The 15710-nt window shown below is 41.3% G+C and overlaps 1 protein-coding gene across 4 annotated transcripts in view; it reads left to right on the forward strand.

Annotated features, from left to right (window-relative positions):
* LOC127788596 (uncharacterized) overlaps window positions 1-15710 on the forward strand; it is a 51631-nt gene that overhangs the window by 21231 nt on the left and 14690 nt on the right. Inside the window, exons 2-4 of one of the 4 annotated variants that reach the window (XM_052317065.1) lie at window positions 10614-10739; window positions 11749-11942; window positions 12548-12745. The exons of 1 other annotated variant lie outside the window; for it this stretch is intronic. In XM_052317065.1, the coding sequence (XP_052173025.1) occupies window positions 10614-10739; window positions 11749-11942; window positions 12548-12745 (518 nt within the window). The remainder of the gene's footprint in view (window positions 1-10613; window positions 10740-11748; window positions 11943-12547; window positions 12746-15710) is intronic. 2 more of the 4 variants (XM_052317063.1, XM_052317066.1) reach the window with 2 other exon arrangements.

Consider the following 15710-nt stretch of genomic DNA (forward strand, 5'->3'; position numbering starts at 1 on the left):
GGTCAAAGCTGGCTACGGATTGGGATCAACTGATACCAGTCTTTACTGCCTTATTTATCCTTCTTTCTTTCTTGTCTCCCTTGCGCTTCTTAATGGGACAATTGAAGAGTAGCAGTGTTCGCTGCCGTTGAAGATGTTCTTCCTCCTCTTATTTCTGTCCTTAAACTTGACAGCTTGAATCGAGTGTAGCTATGCCTCAAGAATCTCTTGCTGTAATAATTTCTGCTTAGCTTCTTCGGCCTTCATGTTGCAGCCTCCTCGGTTTCTTCTTGGAGAACAACCTTGTTTTCACCTTCTTCTCCCTTTCCTTCTTCTCATCCTTCCATGTGCAGTAGCAATCTTCCACATTGGTGGCCGGGACTGAATTTGTCTCCACATTTAAAGCATAGTCCTAACTTCCTTCTTTGTTCCTGAAAGATCTTGAGTATCCTCTTGTAGTGTTATTAAATGCACACCTTGGGCGTCTGGAATGCTTCCAGGCGGGCGCACCACCAACTAGGTGCGCTTAGCCCAAGGCACCTTGGGCTTAGGCGCGCCTAGACCTTTTTAACTGGTTTTTTAGGCTTTTTATTTTTAATTGTTTATTAGTTTATTTAATTTTTTACTGTTTAGTGATGAGGATGATTTTTAGATTATTTAAAATGTGTAATTAGTTAATTTTAATTAAGATTTAAGACCTATAAATTATTTAAGATTTAATTTAAGTTGACTTAAAGACTTTTAAATTGTATCTTTGGCATTTTTTATTGTTCTTTTCATTAATATATGCTGAATTTTTTTAATTTTCTTGATAATATGTTTGAGAATATGTTATATAAGAGTTATGATCTATTTTATATCTTATTCTTCAACTAGGATATTTTTTCACTTTTTTTTAGTTAGCATGTGCCTAGTTTCATCAGGCCCACGCCTCGCCTTGTGTCTTAGGCTTCAACATCTTTTTGTGCCTTGGGCCTTTAATAACACTATTCTCTAAGCAGGACTCAGGATGATCCTAACAGTAATGAAGTCTGACTCTATATGAACCTATTAAGGTTTCTAGATTATCGTGCACTAGTCCTTCCACTGACTAACATCTTGACCGAGTGAGAGTCATGGACTGATTAAACTCATAGGACTCGATAACTATGCCAAATCTAGTACAAAGCGTGGTCGAGGGAGCATTTGAAACTTTTTTGACATTGGAAACACCTTTCCAATCATGCTCACCCTGGCTAAGGAATTTCCTATCACAACCAACTTAGACCACATAGGATGTTCATCCCCATCTCATGGCTCCATACACCACCTGCCCAGAGACCACATAAAAAGCATTCTCACCTCTTACTTCGGATGGTTCCGCTTAATAGCAAATCTCTAACACCAGTGCATAAGACAACTTTGTCGCTTCTAGTTAAAGGACCAAATACACAATCGAAAACTAACAATAGATTATTAATCCTTACAACCATGTGATCTATTGTAGGTGTCACATTCAATAGATGTTTAACCAACACCTACCCACATGTATACTATATGCATTTCATGCAATGTGGTACGTGACTCACCACTCCATCTCATGCTGAACAATGGTAGTAGCTCATGTGTCGGTTCATGATCGACAAACCATATTCCTTTTCTGATAAATTTGAGAACCGATAATTCCTTTAAGAAATCTTGAATTAAAGATCTTTGTTACATATTCTTAATACTTAAGAATAAGATCTCTACCAAGAAATCTAGGGACTAATTCATTAAAAAAGACGGAGAGAATGAATGAAGATATGACCTTATATATATATATGAACAAGATTACATCATTTAGTGCCACTTACATATATTCCATGTAATGTAAATCTAACATTTTTGCACTAACACTAACAAAAGTTAGGGAGAATAAAGAAGGAAATAGAGAAGAATCGAGAGAGAGAGAGAGAGAGTTCAAAATACTTCAATTGTAATTCTAGATGCCTTGAATGGGTGGGATCAACTTGTTATATACTGATCCCAGGGCACCAGTCCCACCAAAATAGAAGTACAATTGTATATAGCTTCTCTCTAACTACAACCCGACATTAGTTATAACTATCCTCACGTGTACTGTCTATACAAGCATAGGTACATGACGAATTGTCACGGCTGTCCCTCAGCAGCAGAGCAGCCGCATATTTAATTTTTTGTCATTGTAGTGTAATTCCTTTGTTTTACTTTCTATTGTGGGTTTATTGTAATTTCTAGTGCTAAGTTTGTTAGCCAAAGATTCTCCACGTGGGAGAGGTCGAATAGGAACAAAACTTATGGTTACAGCCGTTGGGAAAAGGAGCCCGACGTCCGATGCCTTGCCACTATATCATAGTGAGGCTACCGTAAGAAGGTATCAATGAAGACTATCACATTTTGTTTTCCCATCTGTCTTCTAGCCCTCTCTCTCTCTTTCTCTCTCTCTATTGCTCTAACTTTCCCCTCCAAACTCTCTGTTCTCAACGCTAGCATTCTCCTTAATACTTGTGTTAAGGAAGTTTCTCTAGTGTCATCTTCGGCCGTGACATTAATTGGTATCAGAGCAACCCGATTTCTCGCTAACACTTGTAGTATCGGTAACAATGGCGGATGGTACTCGCATGAAGGGTCTGGAGACACAGCTTCAACAAGTGCAATCGACGATGGCGGATTTTTCAGAACCGAACCGATCAACCGAGCTGGGAGCTACCCAAATCATGAGGCAATCATAGCTATGGACCGCAAGCTGGAGAGTTCCATGGAAGGATTGGAGCGAAGGTTGGATTCTTCAATCGCGAGAGTACGAGACGAACTGGGAGCTCAGATGCCAGCAGTTCATGGTGATGTTTACCTCAGAATTCGGTCAGGATGGCACCAGACTTTCCCCTTGGGAGAGAAATGAGCCATTCTACAAGACCATAGAATGGATCGAGGAATTGAACATCCGAACTGGAGATAAACCGGAAGAGGAGCTGGAGAGGATGCTGGGGAGAGACAGGGTGGAGCCTCCCAATAATCATCAAACCAGGTTATCCAATGCCTTGGATGGAGATTTTCGATGTTTGAGGGGCTCAATCCGTGTTGGTGGGTAAGAAAATGTGAGAAGGCTGTTTAGCTGGTACAATATACCACAAGCGCAAAAGGTACCACTGGCCACTGCTTATTTCAATGAAGTAGTGGACGCATGGTTCCAAGGGCCTGAGTGTAAGGAGGGAGTGTAAATGGGAGGAGTTCTCGGAGAAGTTGTGCTAGAGGTTTGGAGAAAGAAGCATGATGGATACTATAGAAGAATTCAACAAACTCAAGCAGTGGGAAGTGTTGAATCCTATCTGCAAAAGTTTGAGAGTTTGAGGTCATTCATGATTCGCCACAACCCCCACCTCTCGGAAGCTTATTTCGTATCCAGCTTCATGAGCGGTCTTAGCGAGGAGTTGCGGCCAATGGTGAAAATGATGAGGCCAAGAACAGTGGAACAAGCTTCGGAGAGTGCCCGTTTGCAAGAGACCCTGGTGGAGGCGATGATGAAGAAGCGGAGGCAACAACAGAGAGGGGTGGGTCTGGGCACATCCAATATTGGAGGAAAGAGCTACAATAAGGAGTTAGTGAAGGGAAAACACGTGGGAGGATCAAACTCAGCTCCATATGGGGAACAACTGAGGGAGCAGAGGAGGCTAACAGGCCTCTGTTTCCGTTGTGGAGACAAATATTACCCTGGACACTAGTGTAGAAGGCAAATCCTTTTACTAGATGGAGGCGAAGGAGAGGATCAAGGAGGGACCGGGGACTTAAACCTCAAGGAGGACGACAAGGAGGACAATGGAGAGATTTCCATTCATGCTTTGAAGGGGGTAGCTAATAATAAGATTATGAAGGTGGAAGGCCAATCAAATGGGTGTAGCTTGATGATTCTTATCGACAGTGGGAGTACCCACAGCTTCCTCGATGGAAGCACAGCCAAGAGACTTGAATGCTCTCTCACGGAGACGCCACCCCTGAGTGTGACAGTGGCAAATGGGGATTTGGTGTTGAGCAAGTCAGCTTGTAATGGCTTTAGCTGGGAAATGCAAGGTGAAATGTTTGAGGCTGATCTAAGACTCTTACAACTCGGGGGCTGTGACGTTGTACTCGGTGTGGACTGGATGAAAGGGGTGAGTCCCATAGGCTTTGATTTTAACAAAATGGAGGTCTCATTTGAGAAAGAAGGGAGGAGGATGATGCTAACAGGAGGGAAGGAAACGGGTAGCTGTAAAATGATCAGTGGAAAAAGGCTGCTGCAGAAATTGTTCATAGGAAGGTGGAACCACTTGGCACACCTATTCTCCATAGTGGCCATCGAAGAAAACAGAGGGGAACGGGAGGTGCACGGGAAGGTGTTATTGACAGTTAGCTCCCCTTGCGAACAAACTGACCAGGTATCATACTCAGACCTTCTTAATACCTTGCTGTTAGAATATGAGGATCTATTCCTAGAACCTTTCTACCCTTCCTCCTACCCGAGCTCAAGACCATACCATCAACCTAAAACCTAACATTGAACCCGTTAATATTCGGTCTTATCGTTACCCTCCTGCCCAAAAGAATGAAATAGAAAGGATGGTCAAGGCAATGCTCCAACAAGCCATAATTCGTCCCAGCCAAAGCCCTTTTGCCTCTCCGATTTTGTTAGTGAAAAAGAAGGATGGAACATGGCAGTTTTGTGTGGATTACCTCCAACTAAACGCCTTAACGGTCAAAGATAAGTTTCCAATTCCACTTGTTGAGGATCTTTTAGACGAATTACACAATGCTCAATTCTTTTCTAAGCTGGATCTTCGTTCGGGCTATCACCAAATCCGAATGAAACCAGAAGACATCCCTAAAACAACCTTTAGAACCCATCATGGACATTTTGAATTCTTAGTGATGCCCTTCGGGCTTACTAACGCCCCTGCCACCTTTCAATCCCTCATGAACCGTATATTTGAGCCTCACCTCCGCAAGTTTATACTTGTATTCTTTGACGACATCCTCATCTATAGTCCTACCTTTGATCAGCACCTATCTCACCTAAAGACCACTTTTGATATCCTCAGATCTAACCAGCTTTTTATTAAGGAGTCTAAGTGTGCTTTTGGTCAAGAGCAAGTTGAATATTTAGGCCACATCATATCCAAGGGAGAGGTCAGCACATATCCAAGGAAACTAGAGGCGATGTCTTGGCCGAGGCCCAAGTCAGTGAAGGCCCTAAGGGGATTTCTGGGCCTTACGGGGTACTACCGGCGATTTGTGGAGGGATATGGGGCCATCAGCAAGCCCCTGACGCAATTACTAAAGAAGGGAAGTTTTGAATGGGGACCATTGGCAGAAGAAGCATTCACTAAACTGAAAGGAGCCATGAGTAAGGTGCCGGCCTTGGGGTTACCGGACTAAAACAAACCATTCATTTTAGAAACGGATGCAAGTGGCACTGGTGTTGGAGCAGTGTTAGCTCAGGAAGGGAGACCACTAGCTTTCTTGAGTAAGGCCCTAAGCCCCAAACATTCGGGGCTCAGCATATATGAGAAAGAATTTATAGCTGTTTTGATGACGGTTGACAAATGGAGGCATTATCTGGAAGCGGGCAGATTCATCATAAAAACCGACCATGAAAGCCTCAAGTTTCTACTACAACAGAAACTTCACACCCAGCTGTAAAAGAAAGGAATGTCTAAACTAATGGGGCTGGACTATACCATACAGTATCGAAAAGGGAAGGAAAATATCGCGGCGGACGCACTGTCAAGGTGCCACGAAGAGGGAAGTGTCGCGGCAATCTCCCAGGTGGTGCCGGAATGGTACAATGAGGTAATTGATAGCTACGAAAGGGATGAAAAATTGAAGGGGATAATAGAAAAGCTGGTTGTGGGAACACAGGAGGGGGAGGAATATACGTTAAGTGGAGGAGTGTTGAGGCTGTCACGGAAGGTTGGTGATTGGAAATAATATCGGGCTCAAGAACAAGATCATGCAATCCTTGCATGAGTCACCGCTAGGAGGGCATTCAGGCACGCAAAAGACTTATGTACGGGTTAAGAGGGTATTCCATTGGCCAGGGATGAAGGCTGAGATGCGAAGATATGTACTCTCTTGTGATACCTGCAAGAGGTGCAAGACTAAGAACACCGCCTACTCGGGGTTACTACAACCGTTACCTGTTCCGGACCAAGCCTGGACTAACGTGTCAATGGATTTTGTGGAAGGCCTACCGAGGTCGGAGGGAAGAGATAGCATAATGGTCGTGGTGGACCGGTTGACTAAGTTTGCTCACTTCATAGGGCTAACTCATCCGTATACTGCTCAAGATGTAGCTAGGGCCTTCCTTGATCGGGTGGTAAAGCTGCATGGGACTCCCAAATACATTGTCTCACATTGGGATCGGGATCGGATCTTCACCAGTCTAATGTGGCAGGAACTCATGAAGGCATTGGGAACTAAGCTGAGCATGTCTACAGCCTACCACTCCCAATTAGACGGGCAAACCAAGAGGGTAAATCAAAGTTTAGAAACCTACTTGAGGTGTGTTTGCCTCTTACAACCCAAGGAGTGGCATCGGTGGTTGTCCCTAGCTCAATGGTGGTATAACACCAACTATCATTCTTCTATCAAAATGTCACCATTTGAAGCTCTATTCGGGTACCCACCACCAACTTTACCAGCTGTAGAGGGGGGATCCAGTGTAGCTACGATAGAAGAATACCTTCAGCAGCAAAGGCAGGTCACCCAACAACTTAAGCAGGAGTTGGCCTCAGCTAGGAACATGATGAAGCAAGTAGCCGATCGCAAGAAAAGTGTAAGGGAGTTTGCTGCGGGGGATAAGGTGTATTTGAGGCTGCGGTACCCCTATCTCAAGGCCATTACTAAGGGAAAGGTGACTAAACTTAGTCCCAAATATTTCGGTCCGTTCACCATAGAAGCCAAGATAGGACAGGTGGCATACCGCCTGAATTTACCGGAAGGAACTCAAATCCATCCAGTCTTTCATGTCTCTCTCCTCAAGAAATCCGTGGGAAGCCAGCCGGTGAGCAGGGCCCTCCCTACATTCCCTAAAGAAGCTGTCGGGGTAATGGAACCAGAGGCTATAATCTAGAGGAGGGTGGTGTACAAACAAGGGGCTCCGCTCATCCAGGTGCTAGTCAAGTGGCGTGGCAGTACTTCAGATTGCAGCACCTGGGAATATTTACTCGATCTCCTAAGGCAATTTCCTCGATCTGCCAATCTCCTTAGCATTTCTTGAGGAAAAGAAATCGGTTGAAGGGGAGGGAAATTGTCACGGCCGTCCCTCAGCAGCAGAGCAGCCACATATTTTAATTTTTTGTCATTGCAGTGTAATTCCTTTGTTTTACTTTCTACTATGGGTTTATTGTAATTTCTAGTGCTAAGTTTGTTAGCCAAAGATTCTCCACGTGGGAGAGGTCGAATAGGACAGAACTTATGGTTACAGCCATTGGGAAAAGGATTCCCGACGTCCGCTGCCTTGCCACTATATCAGTAGTGAGGCTACCGTAAGAAGGTATCAATGAAGAATATCACATTCTGTTTTCCATCTGTCTTCTAGCCCCTCTCTCTCTCTCTTTCTCTCTCTCTATTGCTCTAACTTTCCCCTCCAAACTCTTTGTTCTCAACGCTAGCAATTCTCCTTAATACTTGTGTTAAGGAAGTTTCTCTAGTGTCATCTTCGGTCGTGACACGAATACAAAAATTTCTTGTTATCAATAAATGCTAAGAAGGCTAGTAGCTTGAGGGAATTGTCTGAGTAGGTCAGGCACATATTCTCATGTATTATTGTTTGGGTGGAGATTGGACCACTTCACCAGCACTTGGGTGATAGGGGGCCCATGCTTGTAGATAACCCTCTTGTCCACTATATAATAAATTGGTGTGTTTTGGCGTATTAAGGTACATAGTAACAACTTTTTTAATTGAAAAATAGTGTAAATAAAAAAAAAAATTAGCACGCTTAAATTCGCCTTGCACTTAACAAAAAAATTGCATGCTTTTAGTTTCTCGTTTGCAATTCACTCGTTAAGAAAAATCATTGAAACTGCGCTTTGTACTTTATTGATGAGTTAGGAGGTTGGACCATCCATAGTATAACCTCTCCCCCTATGAGAGTTCAAGTTAGGGGATTACTCTTCAATGGTTAGATTTTGGTTGGCTAGTTGGTGCAGTCATAGGTCATTGATTGAGAAGTTCTCAAATCCATTTTTGTTTCCTATGGACAAAGAGGTGGTTTTGGTTGAATCTTTCTCTTCTAGGAATGGAGTGGGCACAGGATTTCAAATTCGTCTTTGTTAGAAAATTGACCTTTTTTTACTTAGTTGGCTATAAGATTATTCAATGATTGGGTAGGGAGCAAATATATGAGTTATTTGTATGGCATGTCCCAAAAGTTCAATTTAATTTCTTATTAATAAGCCCATGGGGTTACAAGTTTAATTTATTTCTCTTCCAATACTCTAATACCATTTAACTCTTAAACCCTATTTCTCATTCTCATGACTTAGTTGGATGTCATTGTCCACATAGATGATTCACAATGGAAAATGGAGTTGGGAACCCTGACCCTTGCTCTTCTGCTATCAATGTGTACTCGAGACAAGAACAAACTATGGTCTCTTTTTCTTACTAAGCCACTTGGGTCAATTAAGGTGTTATCTCTTAATTCCATATGTTACATCTTTGTTTTAACCTTCAAGTTCACCCAAGTCAATCCATTACATTAGGTTTTTGGTCATTAATCATCTTTGTTTTAGCCTTCAAGTTCACCCTAGTTAACTTGTTAGTTTATTGTTGACCTCACAATTGGCATCACTACATTGTCTTGGAGAGTTGATTGTCACTTGCTTTAGTCAATTGTCCAAACATTCTATTTTGGATTGTCAACTATCACATTAAATGATCCAAGCACACTTTGTTTGGACTTCCCTCAACTAACTTACCTTGTTTTTGGACCACCCCTAGTTAACCCATTAGTTAATTATTGTCATGACGATTAAGCTCCTTAGCTCTCTGGATATCATAGTCAATTCCTCGGTCGACTATTTGCCTTATCCACTGTCATGTCACTAATTCACTCTTTGGTCCATTTTTATCTTCACATAGCCTCCCTTAAGGCCTTACTAACATTGAGGTTCATTTATCTTCTATTAGGCACGCATTATTCATTTATTTAGCGGCCTTGTTATCTAAATCACTCAATCACATGCCTCTCATACATAATCCCGTGCAACTTATATCCAAGCATCAATAATTGTATAGGATGATAGACCACATATTAAGCCCGGGTTGTCCAGGCTAGTCCTTGCTATGATCTTGGGGTTGCTTGGTGTAGGTTTGAGTCTTGCTGACTGCATGCAGAAGGCATTTTCTAGCTGGATTCTTTTGGGGGGGGGGGGGGGGGGGGGGGGACACACTTGCCACAATGCGTGCTGGGGTCTGTGTGACCCTTCACGTCGCGTGTGGTTGATGCAAAGCTTTGCTCATCACACTGTGTGGTGCGGCTTGTGTTGGCATTGTGTGCCCTTTGTGGCTGATGCTGAGCTCTGGTTGCCACGTGCTGGAGCTTTGCTTGGGTCATGTGAAGGAGGTGGTTTGCTTGTGCTCACGGGGATTAGTTGGGCCAAAGGTCCGGATATAAGGATAAACCACATATTAGCATATGAACCCAAACCTCAATGGCTAGCGAGTTGAGATGAAGGGCCCATTGAGAATAAACCCAAACCTCAATGGCTAGTGAGTTAAGCATATGAACCCAAACCCAAACCACATATCAGCCTCCCTCAGCTTTATTCAGCTGATTTCTCTTCTTTTCAACATCTCAACTCCCTCTCAGATTTTATTCAATGAGAATAAACTCTTTTCAGCACAACCCAGCCAACTACCAACTTTCCTTTGATTTAGCACTCTTTGCAGCCTCCTTTCAGCTAGGATCACCTTTACTTAATTTATTTTTTTTCTTTCAGCTAGGATCACTACTTCACTTTCCTCCAGATTTAGCACTTTTTGAACCCTTTAATTTATTATTTTTGTTTCTCATTTCTCTGCATTTTGGGATGGTTTTTACTTTTATATATATTAAACAAGCTAAAAAATTAACAGGCCAGATTGCTCTTGCCAAGAAAGAAGCATTTTAGGGCAGCATAAGACTATTTCATGATCAAATACCCAATAAATTTCAAGTCCATTAAGTGTTTGCTCCAACCTAGGAATCACGTCTAATTAGGCTGATGCAGAAATATGAAGATTACTAGGTCCTATCTACTTTGCAACCATCTTTTAATGAGGTTTAAACAGATAAATGATGAAGTTACTTTTTGTGATTTGGCCTTTACCAACTTCTTTATATTTGTATCATTAGGATTAGTTCATGCTGTTAAAAAATACACGATGATTTGCATGTTTTGTTCGTTTACTCCTTGTATTAATGGCAAGTCCATCTAAGACATAACCAGTTATGAGACTTGATATTCTGTTATTAGTGCCTTAACAAGTTTGATATGTTTCTGATGGGCAATCTCAGTTTGATATGTTGCTGATCGGATAATCTTTATCCCCCCCACCCCCCAAAACACGAATCATAATCTTCTTTTGGTTGAATCAAGTTGCTTTCACTTCAGGCACCATGGTTAAGACAGTTCCACTCTTAGTTGCTTTGGTTCTCAGTGCCAGCTGGGCCTGCAATGCCAGAGAATTACTGACTAATGGTCTATCTAGTGGAGAAAGCATGACATCTGATGTTTCAGGTAGTAATTTTGTCAATATCTTTTTCAATATTCTACTATTGTGAGGTTATGTGTCTTCCAGACATACGCTTGTCTATTGTTTGTTCCCAAGTCAGGCCTTGTTTTCCCAGCTGCTAAAATGTGTAAGTCTGCATGTTTTGCAAATTATCCAAATCATATTTCTTATTATTTTCTTGTTTATTCTAATTGTTTATAAATTTTTGGGACAGCAAATCCTTAACTTGCATGCCTACCAGATTTGTCCATTAAAAATTGTTGTAACATTTGTATTAGATTAGATTAAATGTAATCATGTATTTTTTGTATTGCTGCATATTTTTAATTCCTGATTTAGTGTTAGATTTAATTGTTCTTCTAGAAGGTCTGTTTCTAGAAGAAGGCTGCCAGCTTTATGTGTTAGTTATTCGGTTAGGCTGTTAGTTAGTTTTATTCCTTGTGCTCAACCACCCCTATATCCTATAAATAGGGGTCGTGGATAGGTTTGAGATATAGAGAGTCTTAGTGTGCCAGCAATCATGAAGGATTGTTTCAGATTTACTGTCTTAAGTTGGGATTGAGTGCGAGAGATTGGGAGTGGCTGGTTCTAGCTTGTATTTCCTATAATCCCTATAGCTTTCAGTGTATATGGGCGGGAGGGATTAAGTTCTCATTGTAATCATCCTTGGTGACTTCAAGATAGTGGATTTCAGTGGCTCCTAAGCAGTCTGGATGTAGGTCTTGGATTTCAAGACCGAACCAGGATAAATCTTGCTGTTGTCTCGTGTGGTTGTGTTGTTCTCTTTTCTGTTCTTTGTTATCAATATATTCTTGTGGTAGGAAGCTGGTTGGGTTGAGAGAATAGAGTGGTAAGCTGTGAGATACTCTAACAAAAATGTTGAATACTGAAAATGGTTTCACAATAGAGGAACTTTGAGGTTGCTAAATTTTCTAGGCATTGTGTGGAAAGGGTTGTTAACATGAAGATGCTTGTGATATTTAATGTATATCAATTTAGTGTTTCTGGCATCAGTTTTGCAGATACATTGCAAGGAGTCTGAAGTTGGAGCAAAAGATTCCAAAGTTAGCAGAAATAAAAATTTGTGCACATTGTGTGAAGAGTTTGCTACACAGGCAGTTGATTACCTTGAGGAAAACAATACTCAGACACAGATCATTGACATACTTCACAAGGCCTGCTCTCAGTTACACCATTTTGAGCGACATGTGAGTCTGTGTAGTGTTGCAGTTGAACTTAATAATCCTTTTTGTTCTCCACATTCCTAAGCTGTAGGCAATGTCAGGCATAATTTCAGACTTGAGAATACTTTTAGGATTTGATAATACCTGCTCTAGGTAGTCATTAGATATTTTCTGATGATAGCCAACTGAAAACATCTGAAGCCACATGATTTGAGCAGTTACTAGTTGGCTTATTTGAATTTTCAGCAGTTAATAGTATGTTGAATCACTCCCTTCTTTTTCATGGTGACTAGGCATTTAAAACAGATCAGTTTCCTGGCCCATGTCGTTTAGATATGTTGCATGAATGATGACAATTTAAAGTCTATTAAATAAATACATCTCAATAAGCATTGATTTTAGGTGTTCCACAATCAAAATTGTGAAGTATACCTGTAGGATAAGTGTATTCTAGGTAAGGAACCTGTAGGATAAGTGTAGTATACCTGTAGGATATTGAATTTGCCATGTGTAGAAGATGCTAAAGCATCTTGTCTAGTTTGAAGCTCCTGGATATTTACGCTGGAGTTTGTTTCCTTTTATTGCTGGAAAACATGTTATTAACTTGCATCTGTAATGATATCTTGCAGTGCATTGCGTTGGTGGACTATTATATTCCCCTTTTCTTCCAAGAGGTTGAATCAGTCAAACCTGAAGATTTCTGCCAAAAAGTTAATCTTTGTAAACAAAAGTTAGTCACTTCCTGGCCACTGTCTGGGGATAAGTGTGACATTTGTCGTGATGCTATTGCTGAAGTTCTGTTAAAGTTGAAAGATCCTGATACAAAGGTAACTATCAGCCATACTTGTAATTGAACTTTCAACTTGTCTATTTTGTTCTTCTGGGGTGGATCTCATTATTTGTAATCATTCATATATCCAAAATTGAGAAAACTTCTATGATCCACTTCTATCTTTAGAAGAATGCTTTTCCTCTATCTTGCTTGAATTTCCTAGTTTTGATACTTATTAAAGCCCTGCATTATATTTTATAGGATAGTAGCATAGGGGTATGTGGTGATCAACATGCCATCATTGTTCTTTGATGGATCAAACCACCTTGTAGGGGAGACTTATCATACTTGAAATTCTAGTTACCTCCATATGTGGAATTTGTATGAAAATGCACGGTGACCTGCTCTAAAATGTGTTGTGGTAGGTGTAGACTTGTATAGATCACTTGATGAAAACCTGTACATAATTCTGTTTTCCATGTGTTTTTTGTTCTTTCTAATTGGGTGTTAGGGGTATTTTGGTAATTCTAGCCTCTTTTTTTTTTTTTTTTTGCGGGGGGGGGGGGGGGGGGGGGGGGGGGTATGTGTTATATTTTGGTGTAAGTTCTAGGGTGTCTTTTAGTGGCTGAAGGTAATTTTTGCCTTCCACTAGTTGGGATGTGTATAATTATGTCACTCAATTGTTGCACCTGCCAAGTTTTGAAGGGGCAACAACAAATACAGGTCTATATACTCCTTTACCAGTCCCTATGGCCCCATGGATTGATGTAAGCATGGACTCTGTATTGGGTTTCACCGTGGACTACTAGGGGTGTTAATTCCATCTTGGTTGTGGTGGATTGATTTTCAAAGATGGCCCATTTTATTGCTTGCAAGAAGACATTTGATGTTCGCGTGGCAAATCTCTTACCTTGAGAAGTGGTTAGATTGTGTCAGCAACTTGGACTTGACCTAGGGTTTCTTCGAAGATAGGTGTCAAATCCCCAGATTTGACAAGGGTTTGAGAAGGTATATTCAAGAATTGGAGAAGAATTTAGGAGGATAGAAGATACGAAAGAGAGAGAAAAAGAGAAGATACGAGAGAGAGAGAAGATAACAGAATGGAGAGAGAAAAGATGATATCTCATTCATCACATGCCTTGCAATATCTGGCTATGGCCTTATATATAGCCTACAGCTGGGGAGTAACCAATCGAGAATGTACACTTCGTAAGGCATGGCTGCTCCTAACCAACTAAGTACAACCCTCATATCATAAAGGAAAATTAAATTTACTATCCTACGCTTAGGAATGTGAGAAATACTCCCCCCGTGAAACATTTCTTGTCCTCAAGGAATTACAAAAGTTGGGCAACTTGGGGGAATTGTTTGAGAAGATTAGGCAGATATTCCCAAGTTGTGCGATTAGGGTTCAGGTGACTCCACTACACCAAGACTTGGGTGAGAGGTATGGAATTTTGATGGATGACTCTCTTCTCTGGCACTGAAAGCGGCTCCACTCTTGTTGATGAATCTTCTTCCATAGGAGGTAGGTCCAAGCTAGTTAATTCAGTAGGCCTCATGGACTTTTTAACAGTGAAACATGAAAAACGAGGTGGATCATCACTCCTTCCGATAATTGCAGCTTGTATGCCACCTTCCCAACCTTGGCTATGGTAGGAAATAATCCATAATACTTGGGACTGAACTTTGATCTAGGGGTTGTAGAAAAAAGTTGTTACTGAAATCTTTTAACCTTTAAATAAACTATGTCTCCCATCTCGAAAGTTCTCTCACTCCTTCGCCTATCTGTCATTTGTTTCATCCAGTTCTATGCTACTGTTAACTTCTTCTTTATTACCTTTAATGCTTCTTGTCTTTGTTGCAAGTACTAATCTGTTGCCATTTCAGTTCTTTAATATTGCATGATAGCAAGAATTAAGGGTGGCTTATATCTAAAGAGGGCCTCAAATGGGGATCTCTTTAAGGGTTGGTGGAAGTTTGAATTATACCACCATTGGGCTAGTGGTAGCCACCTGTTCCAACTCCTGGGCTTAGAAAAGCAGATGCATCTAAGGTAAGTCTCTAGGCATTGGTTCACTCTTTTGGTTTGTCCGTCAATTTCGGATATGTCGTTGACATGTGCAACCCTATTCCGAATTGTTTGAATAGCTCTTTCCAAAAGTTGTTGGTGAATATTTTGTTCCTGTTTGGGATGATGGACAGAGGCAACCCATGTATTTTCACCACATAATCTAACAACAACCTTGCTACCTCAGGGGCTGTAAAGGGATAAGCCATACTTATGAAATGACCAAATTTAGTTAGTTTGTCGACTACCACTAACACGACACTCTTCCCTTCTAATTTAGGCAAACCTTCCACGAAATCTATAGAGATTTGCGATCACGCTTGATCTGGAATGTCGAGTGGCTACAATAGGCTTGGATACGGAACCTACTCATGCTTACAAAGTTGACAGACCGGGCATTCCAACACATATTTGGTTACATGCCTCTTCTGTCCAATCCAGTAAAACAATTGCCTTACATTGTGATAAGTGACATTTAAGCCCTAATGACCTCCTATGGGTGAGTTGTGCAAAGATTGCAGGGTCCTTTTGAGCTGTTCATCTTCTCCTATTTTGTGCTAGTTGAGTCACAAGATCCCATGCCATGCAGTTTGTTCATAACTTACTGTTATCTCCTTCACCCAATCAGGCACCATAGAAGAGATAGCTTGGTAACTCACTTTCTCCTCCTTAATGGTATATCTGCCACGGTGTTTTCTTTCCCCTTTTTGTCCTGTATGGTGTAATCCATCCCTAGCAGCTTAGAAACTCTTTTTTTCTATAATTGAGCGTGCAGCCTTTGTTGCAATAGGAATTTGAGGCTCTCATGGTCAGTCTTTATCACAAACCGGTTCCCTTCTAGATAATATCTCCACTTGTCTACTGCCATTAACACTGCAATCAGCTCCTTGTCATAAATGCTTAGTCTCAAGTGCTTCGGGGCTAAGGCTTGGCTGAGAAAAGTCAAGGG

Source organism: Diospyros lotus, chromosome 13, assembly GCF_014633365.1.
Source record: "Diospyros lotus cultivar Yz01 chromosome 13, ASM1463336v1, whole genome shotgun sequence".
In the NCBI taxonomy this organism is placed as follows: Eukaryota; Viridiplantae; Streptophyta; class Magnoliopsida; order Ericales; family Ebenaceae; genus Diospyros; species Diospyros lotus.